General features: G+C 62.4%; 5 protein-coding genes across 15 annotated transcripts in view; 4 read left to right on the top strand and 1 right to left on the bottom strand.

Annotated features, from left to right (window-relative positions):
* Positions 1-1,601, top strand: part of ARHGAP39 (Rho GTPase activating protein 39) — a 56,905-nt gene extending 55,304 nt beyond the window's left edge. For all 3 annotated transcript variants that reach the window (XM_070802198.1, XM_070802201.1, XM_070802199.1), the window contains one exon: positions 18-1,601. In XM_070802198.1, coding sequence (XP_070658299.1) covers positions 18-212 — 195 coding nt within the window. In that variant the 3' untranslated portion in view covers positions 213-1,601. The remainder of the gene's footprint in view (positions 1-17) is intronic.
* C14H8orf82 (chromosome 14 C8orf82 homolog) lies at positions 1,562-3,951 on the top strand. 2 transcript variants are annotated; one of them, XM_070802234.1, is made up of 3 exons: positions 1,562-1,684; positions 3,043-3,091; positions 3,371-3,951. In XM_070802234.1, exons 1-3 carry the CDS (start codon positions 1,562-1,564, stop codon positions 3,814-3,816), a joined length of 618 nt encoding a protein of 205 aa, XP_070658335.1. In that variant the 3' UTR covers positions 3,817-3,951. The 2 variants fall into 2 exon arrangements, with proteins under 2 accessions (XP_070658335.1, XP_019829228.1); XM_019973669.2 differs by lacking the exon at positions 1,562-1,684 and adding an exon at positions 1,827-2,509.
* A 110-nt stretch (positions 3,952-4,061) lies between these two features.
* On the top strand, positions 4,062-9,325 carry LRRC24 (leucine rich repeat containing 24). 3 transcript variants are annotated; one of them, XM_019973588.2, is made up of 5 exons: positions 4,062-4,495; positions 6,641-6,891; positions 7,043-7,321; positions 7,468-7,636; positions 8,260-9,325. In XM_019973588.2, the coding sequence occupies exons 2-5, from the start codon at positions 6,724-6,726 to the stop codon at positions 9,228-9,230; spliced, it is 1,587 nt and encodes a 528-aa protein (XP_019829147.2). In that variant the 5' UTR covers positions 4,062-4,495; positions 6,641-6,723; the 3' UTR covers positions 9,231-9,325. The 3 variants fall into 3 exon arrangements, with proteins under 3 accessions (XP_019829147.2, XP_019829148.2, XP_019829149.1); XM_019973589.2 differs by having other exon boundaries at positions 8,314-9,325; XM_019973590.2 differs by having other exon boundaries at positions 4,072-4,204.
* Positions 9,326-9,713: 388 nt separating this feature from the next.
* LRRC14 (leucine rich repeat containing 14) lies at positions 9,714-13,674 on the bottom strand. Of its 6 annotated transcripts, none has more exons than XM_070802226.1 (5): positions 13,554-13,674; positions 13,182-13,212; positions 11,643-11,996; positions 10,873-11,457; positions 9,714-10,772 (listed from the first exon to the last, which is right to left on the bottom strand). In XM_070802226.1, the coding sequence occupies exons 3-5, from the start codon at positions 11,969-11,971 to the stop codon at positions 10,205-10,207; spliced, it is 1,482 nt and encodes a 493-aa protein (XP_070658327.1). In that variant the 5' UTR covers positions 11,972-11,996; positions 13,182-13,212; positions 13,554-13,674; the 3' UTR covers positions 9,714-10,204. The 6 variants fall into 6 exon arrangements, with proteins under 6 accessions (XP_070658327.1, XP_019829183.2, XP_019829187.2 ...); XM_019973624.2 differs by having other exon boundaries at positions 13,081-13,212; XM_019973628.2 differs by lacking the exon at positions 13,182-13,212 and having other exon boundaries at positions 13,554-13,663.
* RECQL4 (RecQ like helicase 4) lies at positions 13,671-20,349 on the top strand. The gene is made up of 23 exons (XM_070802240.1): positions 13,671-13,961; positions 14,026-14,059; positions 14,183-14,283; positions 14,522-14,662; positions 14,966-15,567; positions 15,660-15,759; positions 15,837-15,963; positions 16,072-16,182; positions 16,281-16,412; positions 16,497-16,589; positions 16,666-16,802; positions 17,197-17,280; positions 17,360-17,533; positions 17,606-17,785; positions 17,857-17,998; positions 18,078-18,340; positions 18,420-18,705; positions 18,779-18,908; positions 18,987-19,153; positions 19,227-19,407; positions 19,489-19,642; positions 19,801-19,909; positions 20,000-20,349. The coding sequence occupies exons 1-23, from the start codon at positions 13,878-13,880 to the stop codon at positions 20,122-20,124; spliced, it is 3,657 nt and encodes a 1,218-aa protein (XP_070658341.1). The 5' UTR covers positions 13,671-13,877; the 3' UTR covers positions 20,125-20,349.
* Positions 20,350-20,391: the final 42 nt, after the last annotated feature.

Raw genomic sequence — 20,391 nt, forward strand, 5'->3', positions numbered from 1 at the left:
TCGCCGCTCCCCCGCAGGTGTTCGTGCAGCCTGCCAATGTGGCCATCACCAAGATGGACGTCAGCAACCTGGCCATGGTGATGGCGCCCAACTGCCTGCGCTGCCGCTCAGATGACCCGCGGGTCATCTTTGAGAACACTCGCAAGGAGATGTCCTTCCTGCGCGTGCTCATCCAGCACCTGGACACCAGCTTCATGGAGGGCGTGCTATAGCGCGTGGGCACCGAGGGACCGAGGGTGGGGACAGAGCCTGCCCGGGTGCGCCTGGGCAGGGGGGCACGCGGGGAGGGGGGAGGGGATGCCCCAGACGCGGAGGTAGCATGCCGGCTCCGCCCATGCCCGCCCCAGCCCTGGAACCCCCATCTCCCCCACCCTGGCCCTCGGCCTGAAGGCGCAGCCGGGGCAGAGGAGCGGAGGGAAGGGCGCCTCCGCCCCGCCCCCGGCCTCTGGCTGGTTCTTTAGGCGCGACCCCGCCCATCGCCAGCCGCAGGTCGGTCTCGAGAAAGTGCCTTCTGTTTCCTGGAGCCAAGTGACACTGCCCCTCCCGGCCGGCCCGAGAGCACAAGCCGCCCTCCCTGGGGCAAGCCGTCTGGCTGGGTGCTGTGCTCAGTCTGGTCCAGCCCGGCTACCCCTCCCTTCCTCTGCCCTCCCTCTGCCCTGGGGGTCTCCTCGTCTTCGACTTTCACCCTCCCCAATTTCTCCCGCCCCCTACCCTACACCCGCGGCACCGCCCCCCCCCCCCCCCGCCCCAGCCCGCCACCTGTTGCTTCCAGCGTGGTGACTGCACAGGAATTTGGGGTCTCCAGGGCTCTGGGCTGTCCACCACCAGAGCAGAGTCTGGCCGGTCCAGGGCCCAGTAGGCTCTCTGGGCGGGAAGGAGCCTCCAAGCCAAAGTCCTCCGGGGTGGGGGGCAGGGTTGGGCAGGCATTCTTGGGGCAGGGTGGGGGAGGGGCGAGAATATTTTTTCTTCGTGTAACTATAAATTCAGAATCTATCCCGCATCCCAACCCGCCTGTGTATAGAGATATAAATAGAGCGAAAGATATAAGAACTAAATTTGCTAATGACATAATCTTAACCCAAATGCTATTTATTTCTGAGTCGTCCTCCCCCATCCTCTGCAGACAAGTTGCTATCATTCCTTCATTTTCTTCTCCACCTTCTTGGCTTTGACCAAAAAGCGAATCCTGCCCTATCCCCGTCCAAAACCTGCAGCAGATGAGAGGGCAGGAGCCCAGAGCGGGGGACCAGAGGGGCACCAGAGGCTGTCCTTCCTCTAGTCCAGAGCGCGCGCGGGCAGGGTGAGGATAGGGAGGCAGAGGTACCTAGACTCTGTACATTTTCCATTTTGGAATTTTGGGTTCCAATCGTTGTAAAACTTAATTTATCCCCAGTTTATATATATATATATTTTTTAGAGTTGAGTTTTTATTTATTATTAAAAAATCCCAGCCCTGCCGAGGCCCGGTGTCCCCCTGGGAGAAGGTCCTGGGTCCGGTGGTCTCGAGGCTTGGGTACCGGCAGCCCGGCCAAAGACTCGCTCTGACGCATGGACTCGAGAGATGAAAACACTTTGTGCGAATAAAGTACGTATGGACACTTCCGAGTCTGTCGCCTCCCATTCTTTCCAGTGGCAGCGAGGCAGCTATCAGCAGCCAGTTGCCGGTGTGGGCACCCGGGTGGACGTAAGGTCAAGGGAGAATAGGGGAGGGGGAGCAGGGAGGGGTTCGGGGAGGAGAGGAAGGTACCTCCAGGGGATGGGGCGAGGCACCTGACTCCACTTGAGCCCGTAAGCTCTGCTTGATTGCCTGAGGGTGGGGTGGGGATGGCAGGAGGGATTCTGACCTATCGTACGGCCCAAGCTGGCTTAGGCTTTCTGGGCGGTGTTTATTCACCACCTGCCTTCAGCAGCCACCCTCACATGAAGGCTGCCCAGCCGGGCCGGCTTCCTGAGGGCGGGGGTACATTGCACGTACCTCGCTCACGTGAGGACAGCCAGTCTCCGCGGGCGGAGGGACAGGGCCTGCATGCCCAGCGAAGTTCAGGCCCAGCCGATGTCCCTATTCCCGAAACCGACCGCACCTGCGTCTCACACTAGAACCCCAACGTCGGGCGGTCCCGCTCGCCACCCTTTCCCCAGCCGGAACGCTGGTCGGCGTGCCCCTGACGCCTAGAGTGTCGGGAACGCCTGGGATTGGGAGGAGAGAGGAAGAGGGTGGGGGTAGGTGGGGGACGAGCTCCTTGGCCGCAGACGGAACTCAAAGCACGAGGCCAAGACCGCCGGGGGACCGGTGTTCCCACAGCACCTGCCCCGCATGACCTCCGGCCGTTTCCGGCGCAGGAGGAGGATGTGGGCGATGAGCGGGGCGCTGCGGCCCTGGGCTCTAATCTTGGCGCGGTCCCCGGGAGCCCGGACCTACGCTGGGGGCGGGGGCGTCTCCTACACGCAGGGCCAGAGCCCAGAGCCTCGGACGCGCGAGTACTTTTACTATGTGGATCATCAGGGCCAGGTGGGCGGGGGCGGGGTCTTTACAGTAAGGCAACCCGGCCTCCCGGGTCGCGCTGGAAACACTAGGACGCGCGGCTATGGCCCCAAAGGGTTAGGCCCCCAGAGGACAACGTCCCGCACCTGGCTGCGCCCTGCGGGCTTTGCATCCCCCGGTCCTGCGTCCCCCGCCGCCGCGCCTGATTTGGAAGCCCTGGCGGTGGCATCCACCATACACACAAGGAAGCAACTCAGAGAGCCTATGCGGAAGAAGTGGCACATCTCATTAGAAACTAAAAGGGAGGAGGGAAGAGGCGCGGAAAGGGCGTGCCAGCTGAGAGAATCTGTGCTTGAGGAAGTAAGGCGGGGGGCGCGGGATAGATGTGGGGAGGTCGGCAGGGCTCCCAAGTTTATCTTCCACGCGCCTCCCTGCACATGGTGTACACAGACGAGCAAAGAAAGCGGACATCAGCCCGGGCTCAGGCCCACCAGGCCCTTCTCGCCCTGGGACAGCTCTCTCGAGCTGTTACTCAAGGGCCACGGTCTGCTTCTCTGCAGCTTTTCCTGGACGACTCCAGAATGAAGAACTTCACCACCTGCTTCAAAGGTACCGATGCTCCTTCCACCCCCACCTTCCCTCTTCCTTCGGGAAAGGCTCTTAAGCGTTCGCGCTGCCCAACCTGCCAGCCGTCCTGCCCGCGTTAGGAGGCTGGCCGTACTGTGCTTAAAAGCCCCCTAACTGAAGTGAGGCCTGGGCGGCTGTCCGACAGCTGGCGCAAGCCCTTGATGTGGCCCAGGGAGAGCCGCCTGCCTGGAGCAGTAGGGCCCGGGGGACTCGGGGTCTGGCGTGCTGAGCAGTCACGCCCTTTCCCCCTCCTCCCCACAGACCCGCAGTTCCTGGTCATGTTCTTCTCCCGCCTGAGACCCAACCGCAGCGGGCGCTACGAGGCCTACTTCCCTTTCCTCTCGCTCTGCGGCAGGGAACGCAACTTCCTACGCTGCGAAGACCGGCCCGTGGTCTTCACGCACCTTCTGGCCGCGGGCCCCGCGCCCCAGCGCCTCTCCTACTGCGGCGGCGGCGAGGCCCTGGCTGTGCCCTTCGAGCCGGCGCGCCTGCTGCCTCTGGCCACGAATGGGCGTCTCTACCACCCAGCGCCGGAGCGCGCGGGCGGCGTGGGCCTGGTGCGATCGGCCCTGGCCTTCGAGCTCAGCGCTTGCTTCGAGTACGCGCCAGGCGCGCCCGAGCTGCCCTCGCACGTGCGCTGGCAGGGCCGCCGTTTCGCACTCACCATGGACCTGGCCCCACTCCTGCTTGCTGCCCCGCCGCCCTGAACCGCGGGCCAGCAACCGCTGGCACCCGCAGCGCCCCGGGCCGGCGGGCTGCGCACGCGCCACCCAGAGAGCGCGCCAGCCGAGTGCGCGTGCGCGGCGAAGGTGCTCCGCGGCCCCGCCCCGCCGGCGCTGTCCGAGGTGGCGCCGCGGACCGAGTCCCGACGCCGGCAGGGGCGGGGTCTCTGGGGCCCTACTCCCTCCACACACCCCCGGCCTGGGGCGTTTTCGTCCTCTGGTCTGCCTGGCCCTCGCGACGACGGATCGGGGCGGCCGGGCGGGAGGCGCGGGGGCTCCAGTGCGCGAGCCCGAGCGGCGCCCGTCCCTCCCCCGCTGGGTGCTGCTCTGTGGGCCGGGGTTCGGCGGGGGAGCCGCGCCGCGGGAGCGTCAGGTGAGGGGGCGCCCGGCCCAAGGTCAGCGGGCGTGGGGCGGGATCAGGGCCCATCCTGGTTCTGTCTCTGTCGACTACTGAGAAGGGCGTGCGACCTGACGGGGACCACGCCCTGCCCTGAACTGCCCTGGACAGACCGCGCCGGAGGGGATGCAGGGGGCGCCTCGGGAGATCAAGGTTCGGGCCTCGCACTGCGCAGAAGAGCGAAGCAGGGCTTCCTCCATTATCCCTTCACTCACCCCTCCTCGCACAGATGGGCCCCCTGGAGACTGACAGCTGTTGCCAAATCCAGTATGTTACACCCCACCTCCTACCCAGTCAGATTAGGAGGGTTTCCGCTGGGTTAAAGTATTTCTGAGCTAGCCTCCCCTGCTCTTCCTGCTTGAGTCCTCAACCATGCCCAGGCCAGCTCTTCCACACGTATCAGCATCTAGGGGGTGTCCACGTGAGCAGCAATCCTCTTAAGTCCTTAAGAAGAGGCCAAGAATCTTCTCTGAGAGGCCTTGCTGCTGAAAGCTGGGTGGGCACTCTAGGCCAGCCCTTTTGCTGAGGGAAGTGGGTCCCAGGGGCTGAGAATGCCCCCCAACTTCTTGGGGTTCACACACATTCTGAGACATCTGGTAATTGCCTCTGCCTAGACGAAAACAATTACATTAAAACTTTCACTGTGCTTGCTTCTGTTCAGTAATTTTAAATAACTATGTGACTTAAATTTAGAGCAAGATTTAAATAAACACCAAGGCCACTTGGTAACTTTCCACATTGGAGAAGGAAATGGCAACCCACTCCAGTATTCTTGCCTGGAGAATCCCAGAGACAGGGGAGCCTGGTGGGCTGCCGTCTATGGGGTCTCACAGAGTTGGACACGACTGAAGTGACTTAGCAGCAGCAGCAGCGTGAAGCCTTCCAGTGTGCTCAGTTAGTGCAAGATTTGTACTAAATCTGGCTTTCAGAGACGTTACCACTCACTCTTCTTCATTCAGCCTCTGTCGTGTGCTAAGTGCTGAGCTGCAGTGAGGAGCAAGGCAGACACCAAGTCTGCCCTCTGGATCTGTCAGCACAGCTAAGGATCTGGATATTAAAGCATGAATTTGTAAGTGCCGAAGAGGAAACATCAGAGAAGTTGGGTAACCTTAGTCTAAAAAAACAAAAAACTTTCCACATGACACACTCTTCCTAGTAGGAGACCTGGTGAACAGGCAGGAGTTCAGAGCAGAGACCATTTGAAGTGGAGGCTAGCTGATGGCACACCTCAGCCCCACCATCCAACTGGACTCATTGTGCTTTGAACTGGACTCGTGCCTTGAACTAGACTCAGGTCTTCTCTTTCTAGGATCACAGCTGCATGTGTATAAACCCCAAAACAAAACACTACAAAGTCCAGGAGGTCACTGAGCACAGAACCTACTTGGCAAACTACACTAGAAACTCAGTTGGTGACCCAAGGTTCCTTCTTTCACAGCCCAGTCATCATCCCAAGGACCCACCTAACCCAAAGATGGATGCATCTTTCTAGGAGTCAGCATGGCCCCACAGCTGAACTGGCTTTCCTATTTGCCTCATCCTCCAATTCTCTAGCAAGTTCCCTGAGAAAAAGCTCTAATTATAGCTAAGCTGTTCTACCCACTCCCACCCCAAGTAGGGCAGGGCTAGAGGCTGGACAAAAGTATGCCTCCATTTTCCTGTGGCTGGTGGCCCTCCCCCCCCCAACCCGAGGCCAGTTGTGCCCATGTCCTCAAGTCACAACAGGAAAATCCGAGCACTGAGGACACAGCATGAGTTCTAGGGATAAAAATGACGAGAGTAAATTCTGGATCAAAATTAGGTGAGGACAAGGACAAACACTAGCAACAGGGAGACTTGTGCCCTGTCCTGAGGTTATGCAAAGGACCCCTGACTGGGCTCCATATCTTGAGGTTTCATGCCAGTGCTCAAGAGTGAGTTCATGCAGACCAGGGGATGTGTCTGTTCAGAGCCTATTCTTTCCCTTCTAGTCCATGCTTTGGTGACTGACCCTGAACTTTACCCACGTGTTCCCAAGCCCATACCAGTCTCTTGCAACTAAGATCCAAGGAGTGGCTGGATGTTGGGTTGTAGGCACTTCAGTCCATGTGTCCACATGCATGAGCAGGAAACCCTTCAGTACCAGGCAGATGGGGGATGGGGAGAGAAAAGTGTTGGGGTGGCATAGGCTTCCTTCCTGTGGCCTGTGTGGCGAGACTCTGAAGACAAGAGAAATTCTAAATTGAAACCTGATGCTCCAGATCTTTGACTTTTTTTTTTTTTTAAAAAGCTTTTTATAAAGGAAGGCAATGAAATTTTACCAGTTTCTTAAACCGATTTCAAGCTTCAAAATTCAGACACGGTGTGTGCCTCCATTCATGCTTTTCGCTGGCTCTCAAATGTTAGGGACAGGCCTGCCAACCTGTGTTTCAGGAGTTGCATCCCACCGGGGCCGGACTGTAGGGAGGCTGCTGGAAAGGCTGCAGGCTTGTGCCCCGCGGCCGGTCCCGCGAGAGATGGCCCCAGGGGCGCCTGCACTGCTGCTATTGTCGCTGCTGTCTCTGCCGGGTCTCCCGCCTCGCGCTGCCGCCTGCCCCGCCGCCTGCCGCTGCTACAGCGCCACGGTGGAGTGCGGTGCTCTGCGACTGCGCGTAGTCCCGCCTGGAATCCCACCCGGGACGCAGGTGGGCACCGCGTGGGGCTGCCGGGCGGCGGTAAGGGGTGCCAGCGAAACGGAGGGACGGGTGTGTGAGCCTCCCCGTGGGTGAATGGGGCGCTCTAGGGAAAATAAAGACCCCTTCAGAGGGGTAAGCGCCCTCTCTCCCTCCGATACAGACGCTGTTCCTGCAGGACAACAGCATCGCGCGCCTGGAGCCGGGCATCCTGGCGCCCCTCGCCTCCCTGCGCCATCTCTACCTGCACAACAACAGCCTACACGCCCTGGAGTCGGGCGCCTTCCGCACGCAGTCGCGCCTGCTGGAACTGGCGCTCACTGGCAACCGGCTGCGCGGCTTGCGCGTCGGTGCTTTCGCAGGCCTGGCCCAACTGCGCGTGCTCTACCTAGCTGGCAACCAGCTGGTACAGCTGCTGGATTTCACCTTCCTACACTTGCAGGTGAGGTGGGAGGAGTGTGCAAGAAGGTCCTCCTGCACTGCCACCTGCCCTACTGGGCTGGAGTAGTGAAGGGGAGAAAAGGCAGCCCAGACTAAAGGGGACCTGTCCCCAGGGCCCTTTTCTCTGATAATCTGTCTCTACTTCAGCGACTGCAGGAGCTGCACTTGCAGGAAAACAGCATTGAGCTGCTGGAGGACCAGGCCCTGGCTGGGCTCTCCTCACTGGCACTGCTGGACCTCAGCAGGAACCAGCTGGGCACCATCAGCCGGGAGGCCCTGCAGCCACTGGCCAGCCTGCAGGTCCTGCGCCTCACAGGTAATTCTTTCTGGAGGCAAGGGGCTCTCATGCAAAGGCAGCTTCCTTGGCCACAGTGGTGGCACTAGAGAGCCAGCCAGCTGTGGAAGGGGCTCCAGTGGCAGCCCTGGGGGGCGGGCAGCACTACCTACCCACAGCCATGATAGAAAGCTGCTAGGAACAAGGGTAGAGTCATAGCTGCCTAAGGGAGACAGAATATGTACAAGGCCCTGAACAAACCAGACAGCTGAGCAGCTTCCACATTACTGAGCCAGGAGAGGGCCTGCAGGAAAAAACTGGAAACATGACCAAGAGTGGGGACATTTCCTCCAGACAGCGCCTGTAGACAAAGCTGGCAGGATGTGCAAAGTCTTAGTGCTGGTGGGATGTCTATGTGGACACAGAGGTTCCCCTCAAATAGCAAAACTTGTGGCACGGAAACGCCAGGAACAGGAGCTTTCTCAGACTGGTGAAATGAATTGGACATGCATCACAGAACCGAGTTTGGGGTGTGTGTGTGTGGGGGGGGGGGTGGATGGGTGCTGCCCACTCTAAGGAGCCCCCTGTCAGAGAGAAGTGGCAAGGGTCCCACACGGTGTTAGGTAAGAGGGCTCCTGCTCTTGCCAACAACCCCAACCGCACAGGCTGTGTTCCAGAGCCACCCCTGAGCTACATGCCTGCTGCTGCTCCACCTACAGAGAACCCATGGCGCTGTGACTGTGCCCTGCACTGGCTGGGAGCCTGGATCAAGGAGGGAGGCCAGCGACTGCTCAGCTCCAGGGACAAGAAGATCCTGTGTGCAGAGCCCCCGCGCCTGGCACTTCAGAGTCTCCTGGAAGTATCTGGAAGTAGCCTCATCTGCATCCCACCGTCTGTGCACGTGGAGCCGCTGGAGGTGACAGCCAACCTGGGTGAGGACCTGCGGGTGGCCTGCCAGGCTTCAGGTTACCCGCAGCCCCTGGTGACCTGGAGAAAGGTGGCACAGCCTCGCGAGGGTGCACCTCGCGCCCAGGCGCAGCCGGAAGTTGGGTGGCGGGGCACAGGAGGTCTCGGGGCCTCCGACACCGGCAGCGGCATGCTCTTCCTCACCAACATCACCCTGGCCCACGCCGGAAAGTACGAGTGTGAGGCCTCCAACGCCGGAGGCGCCGCCCGAGTACCCTTCCAGCTCTTGGTCAACGTGTCCCGGCAGCAGCAGCTGGCACCCGCGCCGCCCCCGGCCGGCGGCCCAGTCAGCCACGAGCCCCTGCCCGAGACGGGCAGCATGGCCTTCCGTGCCCTGGGCCTGGCCACACAGACGGCCATCGCGGCTGCCATTGCGCTCCTGGCGCTCACGGCTCTGTTACTGGCGACCATGATCTGCCGCAGGCGGCGCAGGCGTAAAAAGGCGCCGGGGCCTTCCGGGGAGGGAGCGCTCTTCGTCAACGACTACTCCGACGGGCCCTGCACCTTCGCGCAGCTCGAGGAGCTCCGCGACGAGCGGGGCCACGAGATGTTCGTCATCGACCGTTCCAAGCCGCTCTTCGCCGAGGGCCCGGCGGAAGCGGCCGAAGCGCCTGGAGTCGCGCAGGGGCTCCCACTGCAGCCCCCCTCCGCCTACGAGATCCACTGCTGAGGGGCGGGGCGCGGGCTGATGACGTGGGTACCGCGGATTGGCCGGCCCGACTCACCCGCGCATGCCCCAGCGTGGTCAGTAAAGGGTGGAAGCTGCGCAGTGTAGCGAGCTGTGTATGCGGGTTTAGGGACGCGGGCGGGGCTGGGCGGGGCTGGAGCACCTGCGGACCCCTGCAAATGAAAGTCCTGGGACGCGAATGGAGGGTGCTCGGGGATAGGCTCCCAGCACCCCACTGAGACCCTCCAGAAATGATTCCCCCACTTCCCAAATTAACCCGACCTCCAGCTCTACATGTCTGCCTCTGGTCCCACCGCCCTTTGTAGGCCTGGACCTCTGAGATGTGGAAGAAGGGGACAGATTGTGGAAATGCCCAGAAAAACGAAGGGGCAGCAAACCAAAGACATGGTCCCCAGTGACCAGGCTGGGGATGACAGAACAGGAGATGAGTCACTCTAACCAATGAGGACAGAAAAAAGTCACAGATTTAAGTTCTAAGCACACTGCACGTTTGTACCTTTAAGACACCCTCTGGCACCAAAACCCAGAAGAGGTAAGCGGCCCCAGAGTGCCTAGGATCCCAACCCTCAGTGAAGTAGGCCCCTGTCCCAACTTCCAACCCAGAGCAATCTGCTCTTGGGGAGGGCCTAGAGGAAAACATCTCTCAGCTTGAAGACCCCAGGACACTGAAGGGCAGCTAAGTGCAGCCAAACCAAGCAGAGCCATGTAGGCCTGGAATCCAGCCCTCGGGCCCACAGATGGTCAGCCAGCCAGGGGAGCAGACGCAGGACAAACTGCACACGGTGCTGCAGAAAGCATGGGGAGGCTCAAGGCAAGCCCTGGAGCAAAGAAATCAGAGGCCACTGCCATTGTGTCAAGCCTCCACAGGGTTCCAGGATAGGCTCTGCCTACCCAAGGGGCAAGGGGTCTCCAGCAGCCCTGGACCCCCGGACAGTCTCTCACCCAGAGCTTGGAGGTCACAGGCTGAAGTAGTCTGCAGCCAGGCGCCCGTAGATGTCTGTGGTCCAGAGCACGTGCGCACGGCCTGAGGCCAGTAGCAACTGGTGCAACTCGGCCTCTACACGGGCAAACTTCTCCTCATTGATGGAGGCTTCCAGGAGGACAGAGGCAGGCGGTGGCCAAGGCAGGCCCTCGTAGCAGTCCACAGGGAAAGGGTGCACCACTGTGCGCAGCTCAGCCTGCACCACCGAGTCCCGCAGTAGCTCCCTGAGCCCTGCCACAGACAGTGGGTTGCCGTAGAGGCCGAGGTAGCGGAGGCTGGCACAACGAGTCAGCACAGGCAGTGTGGCTAGCAGCTGGGTATCGGCAAGCTGGCACTCGGTCAGCTCGAGGTGCAACAGTGTGGCTGCTGCTGCCTGCAACAGACCCTGGAAGGGCTCCAGCTGGCTCCCAGACAGGTCGTTGCCACTCAGGTCCAACTTCTTGAGGTGGACAGCATGGGAGCTCCGTGCCAGAAAACGCAGGTCCTCAGGCAGCAGGGCACAGAAGGCTAGCTCCAGGCTCTCCAGGGGGCTCTGCAGGGTGCTGGGGTGGGGGGAAACACAAGGGGTCACAAATAGTCAGAGCCAGGGGAGGGCCTGCTGGAGGGGAAGGGAGAGGCGGGGCCATAGCAGAGTCCACTCACCTGAGCAGCTGGTCCAGCCGCCCTGAGAGGAGAGAGGAGCCCATGCTGAGCTCCCGCAGACAGGTGAAGCGGCCCATCTGGGCCAGAAAGTAGCGGAAGTTATCCTCACCGTCCACAGAGGGCTGTCGAGAGTCCCCATGCACATAGTGCAGCCGCAGGCTAGCCAGGTGCTGGAAGCGGGCCACGTGTGGGATGATGACGGACAGGCCGCGCAGGCCCAAGTTGTTGAAGCGCAAGTCCACGCGGCGCAGGCAGCCTGCATCCAGAAGCTGCAGCAGGGCCACTGTATTGCGCATGGGCAGGTCCTCAGCCCGCAGGTCCCGACAGCAGAGCCGCAGTGGGCTGCCTACACTGCTGCGGAGTGCCTCCCGCAAGAACGCATAGGAAGCCCGGTTCACCCGCAGGTCCACACGCACCTCCACAGGAACAGGGGCCTGGCCAGGCTCTGCAGTCCTGCCCTGCTGCTGTTCGATGCACGTGCGGGCCACAGCTGCCGTGCAATCCCACATGCTCATGGTGCCAGGGTCCTGCTCCACGCCGTCATCCAGGAGGCCCGTCATATCCAGCACCCGCAGCGTATGCTTCCTGGGAGCATGGGTGGGCTGAGGCAGGAGACAAGGGGACAGAGCCCACACCCACTCCCAGCCACCTTGGGACAGAAGCAACATGCCTATTTCTGCACTGAGCTCTTGTACCAGCCTGGAACCTCTTGGGGAGACCCACTCTGCATCCCCCCACCAGGCCTGAAGGTCCCTCCAGTGAGCCCATACCTGCAGAGGGGCTGCGTGCCAGGCTCAGTCTCCGGGGTGTGGAGCCGGGCAGTCAGGCCCAGGATCACAGCTTGCATGCTCTCTGTGCTGGGCCGCTCCTGCAGCAGGGCCCGGCTGCAGTGGGCACACTCCTGCAGCAGCTGCTGGAAGCTGAGCAGCGGGAAAGGCCAAGTGTGTACCAGCTCACGCAGCACTACAGTCTTCTTGTCCATGAAGGCCACTTTGAACAGCAAGGGGAAGAGCTCTCTCGGCAGCAGGGGCAGGGCCTGGCAGGCAGCTGACTGGCACTGGAGCACCTGCCGTGTGCTCAGGAACACGAGGGTGTGCATGGCGCTAGGCCAGGCAGGAGGTCACCTGCAGGGAAGTGCCCTTCAGTGGGGAGGACAGACTCCAGCCCCACCCCCTCCATGCTGGTAGTGGGAAAGCTCAGCCTGGTGCTTGGCACAGAGCAAAGAACCATGGCTCTGACGAGCAAGTGCTAGATACTTCGCAATAGGCTGAAAAAAGGAGAAAGGAGAACAAGGCCACCCCCATCCTGGCCCCCGAGAAGCAGAGGGGCCTCTCTAGGGAGACAAAGCCACCAAGCAGCATGTAAACAGCACGGCTCCAGAGATGACCAGCCCGTGTCGGTGTGCTTTTGATGGCTGCTGCTCTGCAGGGCACACCATCTGTTTTTCAGACCTTCCAAATCACAAAGCCACTTATCAAGAGATCCTCCCCTTCTTAAATATAGGAAAAAGCCAACCCCCACCCGCCATCCTCCCACCCCTGGCCAAGCACTAGAGGGATGAGATAATCCCAGGGGCTGGAAGGTGCATCACAGCACCCTCTCTCAGCCGCCTCACAAGCTCCTGCAGGCTGCCCTTGGATTCTGCACAGCACAGCAAAGAGGAGTTGAAACTATAGATACAGTTTAATAAACAGCAGGACAAGTACAACGAACCAGAACCCAGTGAACTCTGAGTCTGAAGAACTAGAGTAACCCAAGCCCTCAACATGTACTATCTTCCAGGAGCACTGTCAGACATGGAGACCCCTGGAGATTTACAGAAAAAAGAATACCTAACCCATCGGTGTCCTTGCCATCTGTGTAAATGTCTCTCTTCCCTGGAAAACCATATTAAGAGGACAAGTATCAAACCCATGGGATTCAAAGACCCCAAACTAGGGACCTCTCCTGAGATAGGTAGAGGCGGCTGTCAATGGTATATCCAAGCTGACAAGGAGCACAAAAGAGATGCCTGAGACCACAAGGTATCTGCATGACAGCTCTGCTACTGATTTACTGTGTGCCAGGCACCTCATCCTCAAAACTGCCTTCAGGCCACTTTCCTGAAAATGGTAGGAAACTAAGACCTAGGCCTTGCCAGACAAAGGTCCCGGGTAACGAGCTTGGGAAGGGTGGCAGACTGGCCCCAGAGCCCCAGCTCTTGCGGACCTCATACACAAGTCCTTAAGGCGCTGGTTCCTGAGAAGCCCGGGACGTCAACCCTCGGTCTCGCTCTGCCTGAGGATAAATCTCGCGAGGACGATTCATACCTCGCTGTGAGAGGACAGACCAACCGATCACCTGTCACGAGAGAAAATCAAAGCAGCCAGTGTGGTCACTATGGGAGGAGTCTCGGCGTGGTGGCCACCGTCCCCTCCCACCGGCCCACGGCTCCAGCGTTTCCCTTTAGACGCCCCCGCACGGCTCCTCCGGGCCTTCAGCGGCGGGAGCCCGTCAATTCGACGCCCTCCGTCTCTCCGGCGAGGCCTGCCTCTCGAAGACGGAGCGTCGTCCCCCAGGACCCGAGGCCGCTCAGCCCGGCACCCTACTCGGGTCTTCCCCTTCCTTCAGCTGCCCCGCCCGGGCTTCCGCCCCCGCCCCCGCCCCCGCCCCCGGTGCGACGCCGCCCCGAGTGACCGCACCCTCCTTGTGCGGCCAGGCAGAGAAAGCGCCGCAAGCCGCCGTGCTCGGTCCCCAGCAGGCAGCCCGCGCTCAACCGGACCCAAGCCGCCGCCACCGCCGCCGGCCCCGCCTCGCCGTACGTCGCGTTCCGCCTGCGCCGTCGCGCGCCGCGATGACGTAAACGCACCTTATTGGTTGCCACAGCGGGGCCCCGTGGATTGGCTGCCCCAGCCCAGGGGCCCCCGCGGTGTTACGCCTCCAACGCTGCCGAGCGTCCCCATTGGCTGGTGGCCGTCTTCGCCCTCTAGGCGGGAGATTCGCCGGGCGCCAAGCTTCCGGTGACCATGGAGCGGCTGCGGGACGTGCGGGAGCTGCTGCAGGCGTGGGAGCGCGCATTTCGGCGGCAGAGCGGGCGGCGGCCGGGCAAGGTGCGGGCTGCCCGTGGGCGGGGAGCTGAGGGCGCGGCATCCGCCTGACGCGTTCCCTTTACAGGAAGACGTGGAAGCGGCGCCCGAGGAGACCCGCGGTGAGCCCGCGGGCGCGGGGCGGAGGGAGTGGCCAAAGCCGTGGGCCGGGGGCGGGAGGCCTCCACGCCCCCTCCCGGGGGAATCCTGAGTCCTCAACTCCGATCCCCCGACCCCGCTCTCAGCGCTGTACCGAGAGTACCGCTCCCTGAAGAAAGCTCTGGGCCAGGCCGGTGGCGTCGAGCCTCACGGCTCGGGGCAGTCGCTTCCCGTGGCGGCCGAGCAGGTACCTGAGCTCGACATCCCAACCTCTGGGTCAACAGCCTGTATGCCGGAGCCGGGAGGAGTCGTGACCCCACCTCCGTGGGGCACAGAGCTCGGTGGGAGCGGGGGGCAGAGGGGGAAGTGTAAGAGGGTGGAGGAAGGACAGCCCCTCCTCGGGTTTCTCGGGGGGTGGAGACATCTCTGTTCCTCGCCACACACCAGCTTCTTCGTGGTTTAGGTCTCTCCACTGTCTCCTGCAGATGTTGGAGCCCAGTTGCTGGGGGCACCACTTGAATCGGGCTGCTACCCAGAGTCCCCATCCTCCCTCAAGGTGGAGCCCTCAGGAGTCTGCGCAGGATTATGGGAAGAGGCTTAAGGCCAACCTAAAGGGCAGTCTGCAGGTGAGGGGTGAGGGCCCGGCAGACAGTGCATCCATCCTGGGTCCAGAGCTGCAGGTGGCCCCAGGCAGAATTACCAGATGCCCATCCCTGTCAAGTCTCTCACGGGTAGTCTCATGCTCACCTGTGCACACACAGCCAGCACAGCTCCACAGAGGAGCTCCAAGTCAGCCTCTACCTTCAGCTTCCTTTACATCCCAACCTTTTGCTTCTCACCTTACCCAGCTGTTACAGGTGGGCCTCCAGCACGTATGAGTCTGTAGCACCCCAAGGGCCTGAGTTCCTGCTTGCTTGTCTCCCTCCCAGGCTAGGTCAACCCTGGGCCGGATACCCCGGCTTGCACAAAGATCCTCCTCCAAGATCCCTTCACCGGAGCCATCAGGCACAGCAGCTGCCCCCATCTCTCCAGAAAATGTCAATGAAGTGCTCCCTCAGCCTCCCAGGCCCCAGCTGAGGCCAGGCCGGCTCCAGCAGCTGAGGGCATCCCTGAGCCTGCGACTGGGCTCCCTCGACCCTGATTGGCTGCAGCGGTGTCACAACAGGACCCCAGATTTTCTGGAGGTTCCCAGGACCTGCCAGCCTGGCCTGGGTGCAGAGGATTCACAGCTTCTGACTCCAGTTGTTGAGTCTCTCCTTAGCCCCAGCGCTGGTCCTGAGGTGCCTTTGCAGGACCCAGAGGCTCCAGCCCTACCAGCAGCTGCTGTCAGTGCAGGGAAGTGTCAGCCTGTTGACCGTCAAGGCAAGAAGCGGAGACAGAGTGGGGAGTTGGAGGGAAGGCTTGCACAGACCCAGCAGGGCACTGACCAAGCAGGACCCCTGCCTGAGGGAGCTGGGGCTGCAGGGCCTGCAGAAGACTGTCCAGATCAGCCTGTGAAGGCACAGCCCCCAGGCAGGACCCCAGCCTCCAGGTATCACTGCTCTAACCTCCCAGCAGGGCTGCCCTCAGTTGAGCCAGTGTGGGGAGGGCTGTGGGCACTGCCGACCTGTGCGTTTCTTCCAGATCTGCCATCCAGGACAGGGGGAACTATGTGCGGCTCAACATGAAGCAGCGACGCTATGTGCGGGGCCGGGCCCTGCGGGGCAGACTCCTTCGCAAGCAGGTGAGGAGGTGGTACCGGGTGCTCCCCTCACCTGTCCTGCTGCTTGCCCTGTGACCCTTCTTTGTGTCCCCAACCAGGCATGGAAGCAGAAGTGGCAGAAAAAAGGGGAGTGTTTTGGGGGTGGTCAGCCCAGAGCCCCAGCCCAGGATTCTTGCTCCCAGCATGGGCAGCTCAGCCAATGGGCGTCCCGATGCCCTCAGCCCGGTAAGGCCTCTGACCTGGACGCCAGCCTGCTTACAGGGGTGTCGTGCTCTTTGGGGAGGCAATTCTGGCTCAAGCAGAGGCCCTACTAACTCCCTGCTTCTGGTCCAGAACCTCTCCTGGTCCCTCAGAAGGATGTCAAGGTTGCAGATGGTGCACAGACCCAGCCCACCTTACAGGAAGCATCCCTGAGGACAGGTGCGGCCTGCTGCCAAGTCTCTGGTGAGTGAAGAGTTGGAGGAGAGGCTGTAGCAAGTTGCTTTCTTGGTAGTATGATGCCATACCCGCCCAGGGCGCCTATGCTGTTCATCTGTTCTCAGCAGGTGAAGAAGACGCTGAGCCTGGGGCACCTGAGCTGCTGGTGCCCACGGGGCAGTCTGTGTCCAGAATGCCCTGTCCACCTCTTTCCGTGCCTCCACTCTACCCACCGGGGCCCTCGGGTCAGGTGGCAGGTCAGCACATGCCTAACAGCTCAGGCCTGGACGGAAGGGTTAAGACGAGTCGGCGCCAAGCTGACTTGACACCTGTGTCCACAGACACACCGGCTGAGGTGTTTCAGGCCCTGGAGCAACTGGGGCACCACGCCTTCTACCCCGGGCAGGAGCGTGTGGTCATGCGGGTCCTGTCTGGTGAGTTGGTGGGCAGGAGTGTGGCGGGGCTGGGGCCAGGCTTCAGGATGGCTGTCTTGACTCTGGATCATACCAGGCATGTCCACCCTGCTGGTGCTGCCCACGGGGGCTGGCAAGTCCCTGTGCTACCAGCTCCCAGCGCTGCTCTACTTCCGGCGAAGCCCCTGCCTCACCCTGGTCATCTCTCCTCTCACGTCACTCATGGATGACCAGGTAGGTGGACAGGGCCCACGGACACACGTCAAAAGCAAGGACTGGTATCCATGGCTCTGCCGACTCACTTGGGCTGCTGTTTCTTGCCCCACCCCCACCCCAGAGCTGCAAGTTATCAGGCCCTTTCCACTCTGTCCACAGTCGGCAGTGGCCCAAAGGCACAGGGACACGGCTGCTTAGACCTAGTCCCACCCACCAGAGGAGCAGCTTGGTAGGAGCAGCCCCAATGGGACCCGTCCCCAGTGCGCCTCAGTCAAGGTCCACGGGCGGCTCTGGCCTCTCCTCCCCAAAGGGCCTGGAGGGGAGCCAGCAGTAGTTGTCAGGTGAAACCACGCTGGAAGGCCTTTGGGAAAGGGCCAGGGCCGTGGAACAGGCTGCGCTCCTGTACCTGCAGCTCTCTGGCCTGCCCCCCGGCTTGAAGGGGGCCTGCATTCACTCAGGGATGACCAAGAAGCAGAGGGACTCTGCCCTGCAGAAGGTGAGGGGGCCTCCCAGGGCCAGACGGGCGGAGCAGCGGGTGGAGCTGGGTGCCGCTGCTGACCAGCAGGCCTCCTCAGGCTCGTGCGGCCCGCGTGCAGGTGCTGATGCTGTCCCCAGAGGCACTGGTCGGGGCCGGGGCCAGCACCCTCCTCTCTCAGCTGCCGCCGGTCGCCTTTGCCTGCCTCGATGAGGCCCACTGCCTCTCTCAGTGGTCCCACAACTTCCGGCCTTGTTACTTGCGTGTCTGTCAGGTGAGCCTGGGCGGGTGGGGCAGTGTGCAGAGGGGCAGGGAGGGGACGGCTGGCTCACCACCCCCCTCACAGACGCTGCGGGACCAGATGGGCGTCCACTGCTTCCTGGGCCTTACAGCCACGGCCACACGCAGCACTGCCCTCGACGTGGCCTGGCACCTGGGCGTGACCGAGGAGTCCGTGCTCAGAGGGCCAGCTACCATTCCTGACAACCTGCACCTCTCCGTGTCCTCGGACAGGGACCCGGACCAGGTAAGCGTACGTGCGTGGGCCTGGCAGCGGCCTTGCCTCCCAGGTCTCTGCAGTGACCCTCGTCCCCACAGGCGCTGGTGACACTGCTGCGGAGTGACCGTTTCCGGGCTCTGGGCTCCGTCATCATCTACTGCCACAGGCGAGAGGACACAGAGCGTGTCGCCGCCCTGCTGCGCACCTGCCTGTGTGATGCCCAGGATCCGGGGCCCCACGGTGAGGTGGAGGCAGGCCTGTGCCCGCAGACGCACCCCGAGCACGCACCCCACCTGACTGCCCTGTGTCTTCTCTGTAGGCCGAGCGCTGGAGGCCGTGGCCGAGGCCTACCATGCTGGCCTGTGCAGCCGAGAGCGGCGGCGGGTGCAGCGGGCCTTCATGGAGGGCCGGCTGCGCATGGTGGTGGCCACGGTGGCCTTCGGGATGGGGCTGGACCGGCCGGACGTGCGGGCGGTGTTGCACCTGGGGCTGCCCCCCAGCTTTGAGACCTACGTGCAGGCAGTGGGTCGTGCAGGGCGTGACGGGCAGCCGGCACACTGCCACCTCTTCCTCCGGCCCCAGGTGGGTGCCCACCCCACCCCCCGCAGTTCCCCCATCCCCGCCCGGGGCTGTGCCCCATGTTCACGCCACTCTGCCCCAGGGCCAGGACCTGCGGGAGCTACGCAGACACGTGCACGCCAACGCCGTGGATTTCTTTGCTGTGAAGAGGCTGGTGCAGCGTGTGTTCCCTCCCTGTGCTTGTGCCCGGCAGCCCCCAGAGCAGGAGGGCAGCAGGAGCGAGGAAGGGCACTTGGCCGGGGCCCCTGTAGCTGCGAGTGCCCAGGATTCTGGCCAGCCCAGCGTCCCCCACACACCCCGGTGCCCAGGCCATGAGCGGGTGCTCCCAGTGCAGCCAACCGTTCAGGCCCTGGACATGCCGGAGGAGGGTGAGGAACAGGGGTGTGCGCGGCGGGGGTGGGGGTTCCCACAGACCCCGAGTGAGCTCTGCTCTGCCCACAGCCATTGAGACGCTGCTGTGCTACCTGGAGCTGCACCCACGGCGCTGGCTGAAGCTGCTGGCACCCACCTATGCCCGCTGCCACCTGCGCTGGCCTGGGGGCCCCACCCAGCTCCAGGCCCTGGCCCGCAGGTGAGCACACATCCCACCCGAGCTTTCTACTGGGACAGAGTACAGGGCTGCCAATCACATGCCACTCCCCTGGCATAGGTGCCCCCCACTGGCTCTGTGCTTGGCCCAGCAGCACCCCGACACGAAGCAGGGATGCAGTTCTGTGGAGTTGGATCTGGTTGAGCTGGCGGACTCTACGGGCTGGGAGCTGGGCCCTGTGCGGCGAGCTCTCCTCCAGCTGCAGTGGGACCCAGAGCCCGGGACAGGTGCGCCCACCCCCAGCCCCGCTTGCCACCCGCTCTCCACCCCTTGGCCAGTTTTTGACATCCTATCTGGCAGGTGTGCCCCAGGGCACTGGGGTGCTGGTGGAGTTCAGGGAGACGGCCTTCCGCCTGCACAGCCCAGGGGACCTGACGGCCCAGGAGAGGGACCAGATTTGCGACTTCCTGCACAGCCGTGTGCAGGCCCGAGAGCGAGAGGCCCTGGCCAACCTGCACCACACTTTCCGGGCTTTTCACAGGTGCACGTGGAGGTGGGCAGGCCGTGGGCCACCCCACCCTTCCCCTAGGCAGGCCCCTCTGACAGGCTCTCCCCTCCACAGCGTGGCCTTCCCCAGCTGCGGGCCATGCCTGGAGCAGCCCGCCTGGGAGCGCAGCAGCAGGCTCAAGGCCTTGCTTAGTCACTACTTTGAAGAAGAGTCAGAACAGCCAGGGGGCCTGGAGACAGAGGATGACCCCGAGCTGGGACAGGACAGGGTGAGTGTCAGGGCCTAGAGGGGTGGCTGCAGAGGATGCGCCGTCTGCAGGCACATACCCGCCTCTTGCTGGCACCATGACAAGCCCGTGCGCAACACTGAGCTGTGCAGAAGAGCGAGCAGGGGAAGCTGGGCTGGCCTGACTTGTCCCCCCCACAGCTCCAGGACTGGGAAGACCAGATCCGCCGGGACATCCGCCAGCTCCTGTCCTCCTGGCCAGAGCAGCGGTTCTCAGGCAGGGCTGTGGCCCGCGTCTTCTATGGCATCGGTGCGGACCTGGGAGGCCTAGCCCTGAGGGAGGTGGGGGCTGGGGGCACATCTGGCCCGGAGTCCTCAGCCTCGTCTCCTCCCCCTCCAGGGAGTCCCTGCTATCCGGCCCAGGTGTTTGGGCGGGACCGGCGCTTCTGGAGGAAGTACCTGCACCTGAGCTTCCCTGCCCTCATGCACCTGGCCACACAGGAGCTCCTGCTGTGGGGCCGCTGACCACCCTGCTGCAGAGCACCCAGTGCCCCCGTGTCCCAGACAGGGGCCTAAGTGGGGCTGCAAGGCCACAGCGTGGGGGTGTCAGGTGTAGTGGGTCCTCAGGGTAAAGATGGAGGGGGATGCAGTTGATCAGGACAGTGGCCCACCACCCTGAACACAGGCCACCACCAGGAGCACGGGGGCAGAGAGGCCCCAAAGTGCAGAATAAAAGTTGCATGAGTTGTTTTTAGGATCCTTCCTTCCACTGGGAACCCCATAGTCTGGGGA

The sequence above is a fragment of the Bos indicus genome, chromosome 14 (genome assembly GCF_029378745.1).
Source record: "Bos indicus isolate NIAB-ARS_2022 breed Sahiwal x Tharparkar chromosome 14, NIAB-ARS_B.indTharparkar_mat_pri_1.0, whole genome shotgun sequence".
NCBI lineage: Eukaryota > Metazoa > Chordata > Mammalia > Artiodactyla > Bovidae > Bos > Bos indicus.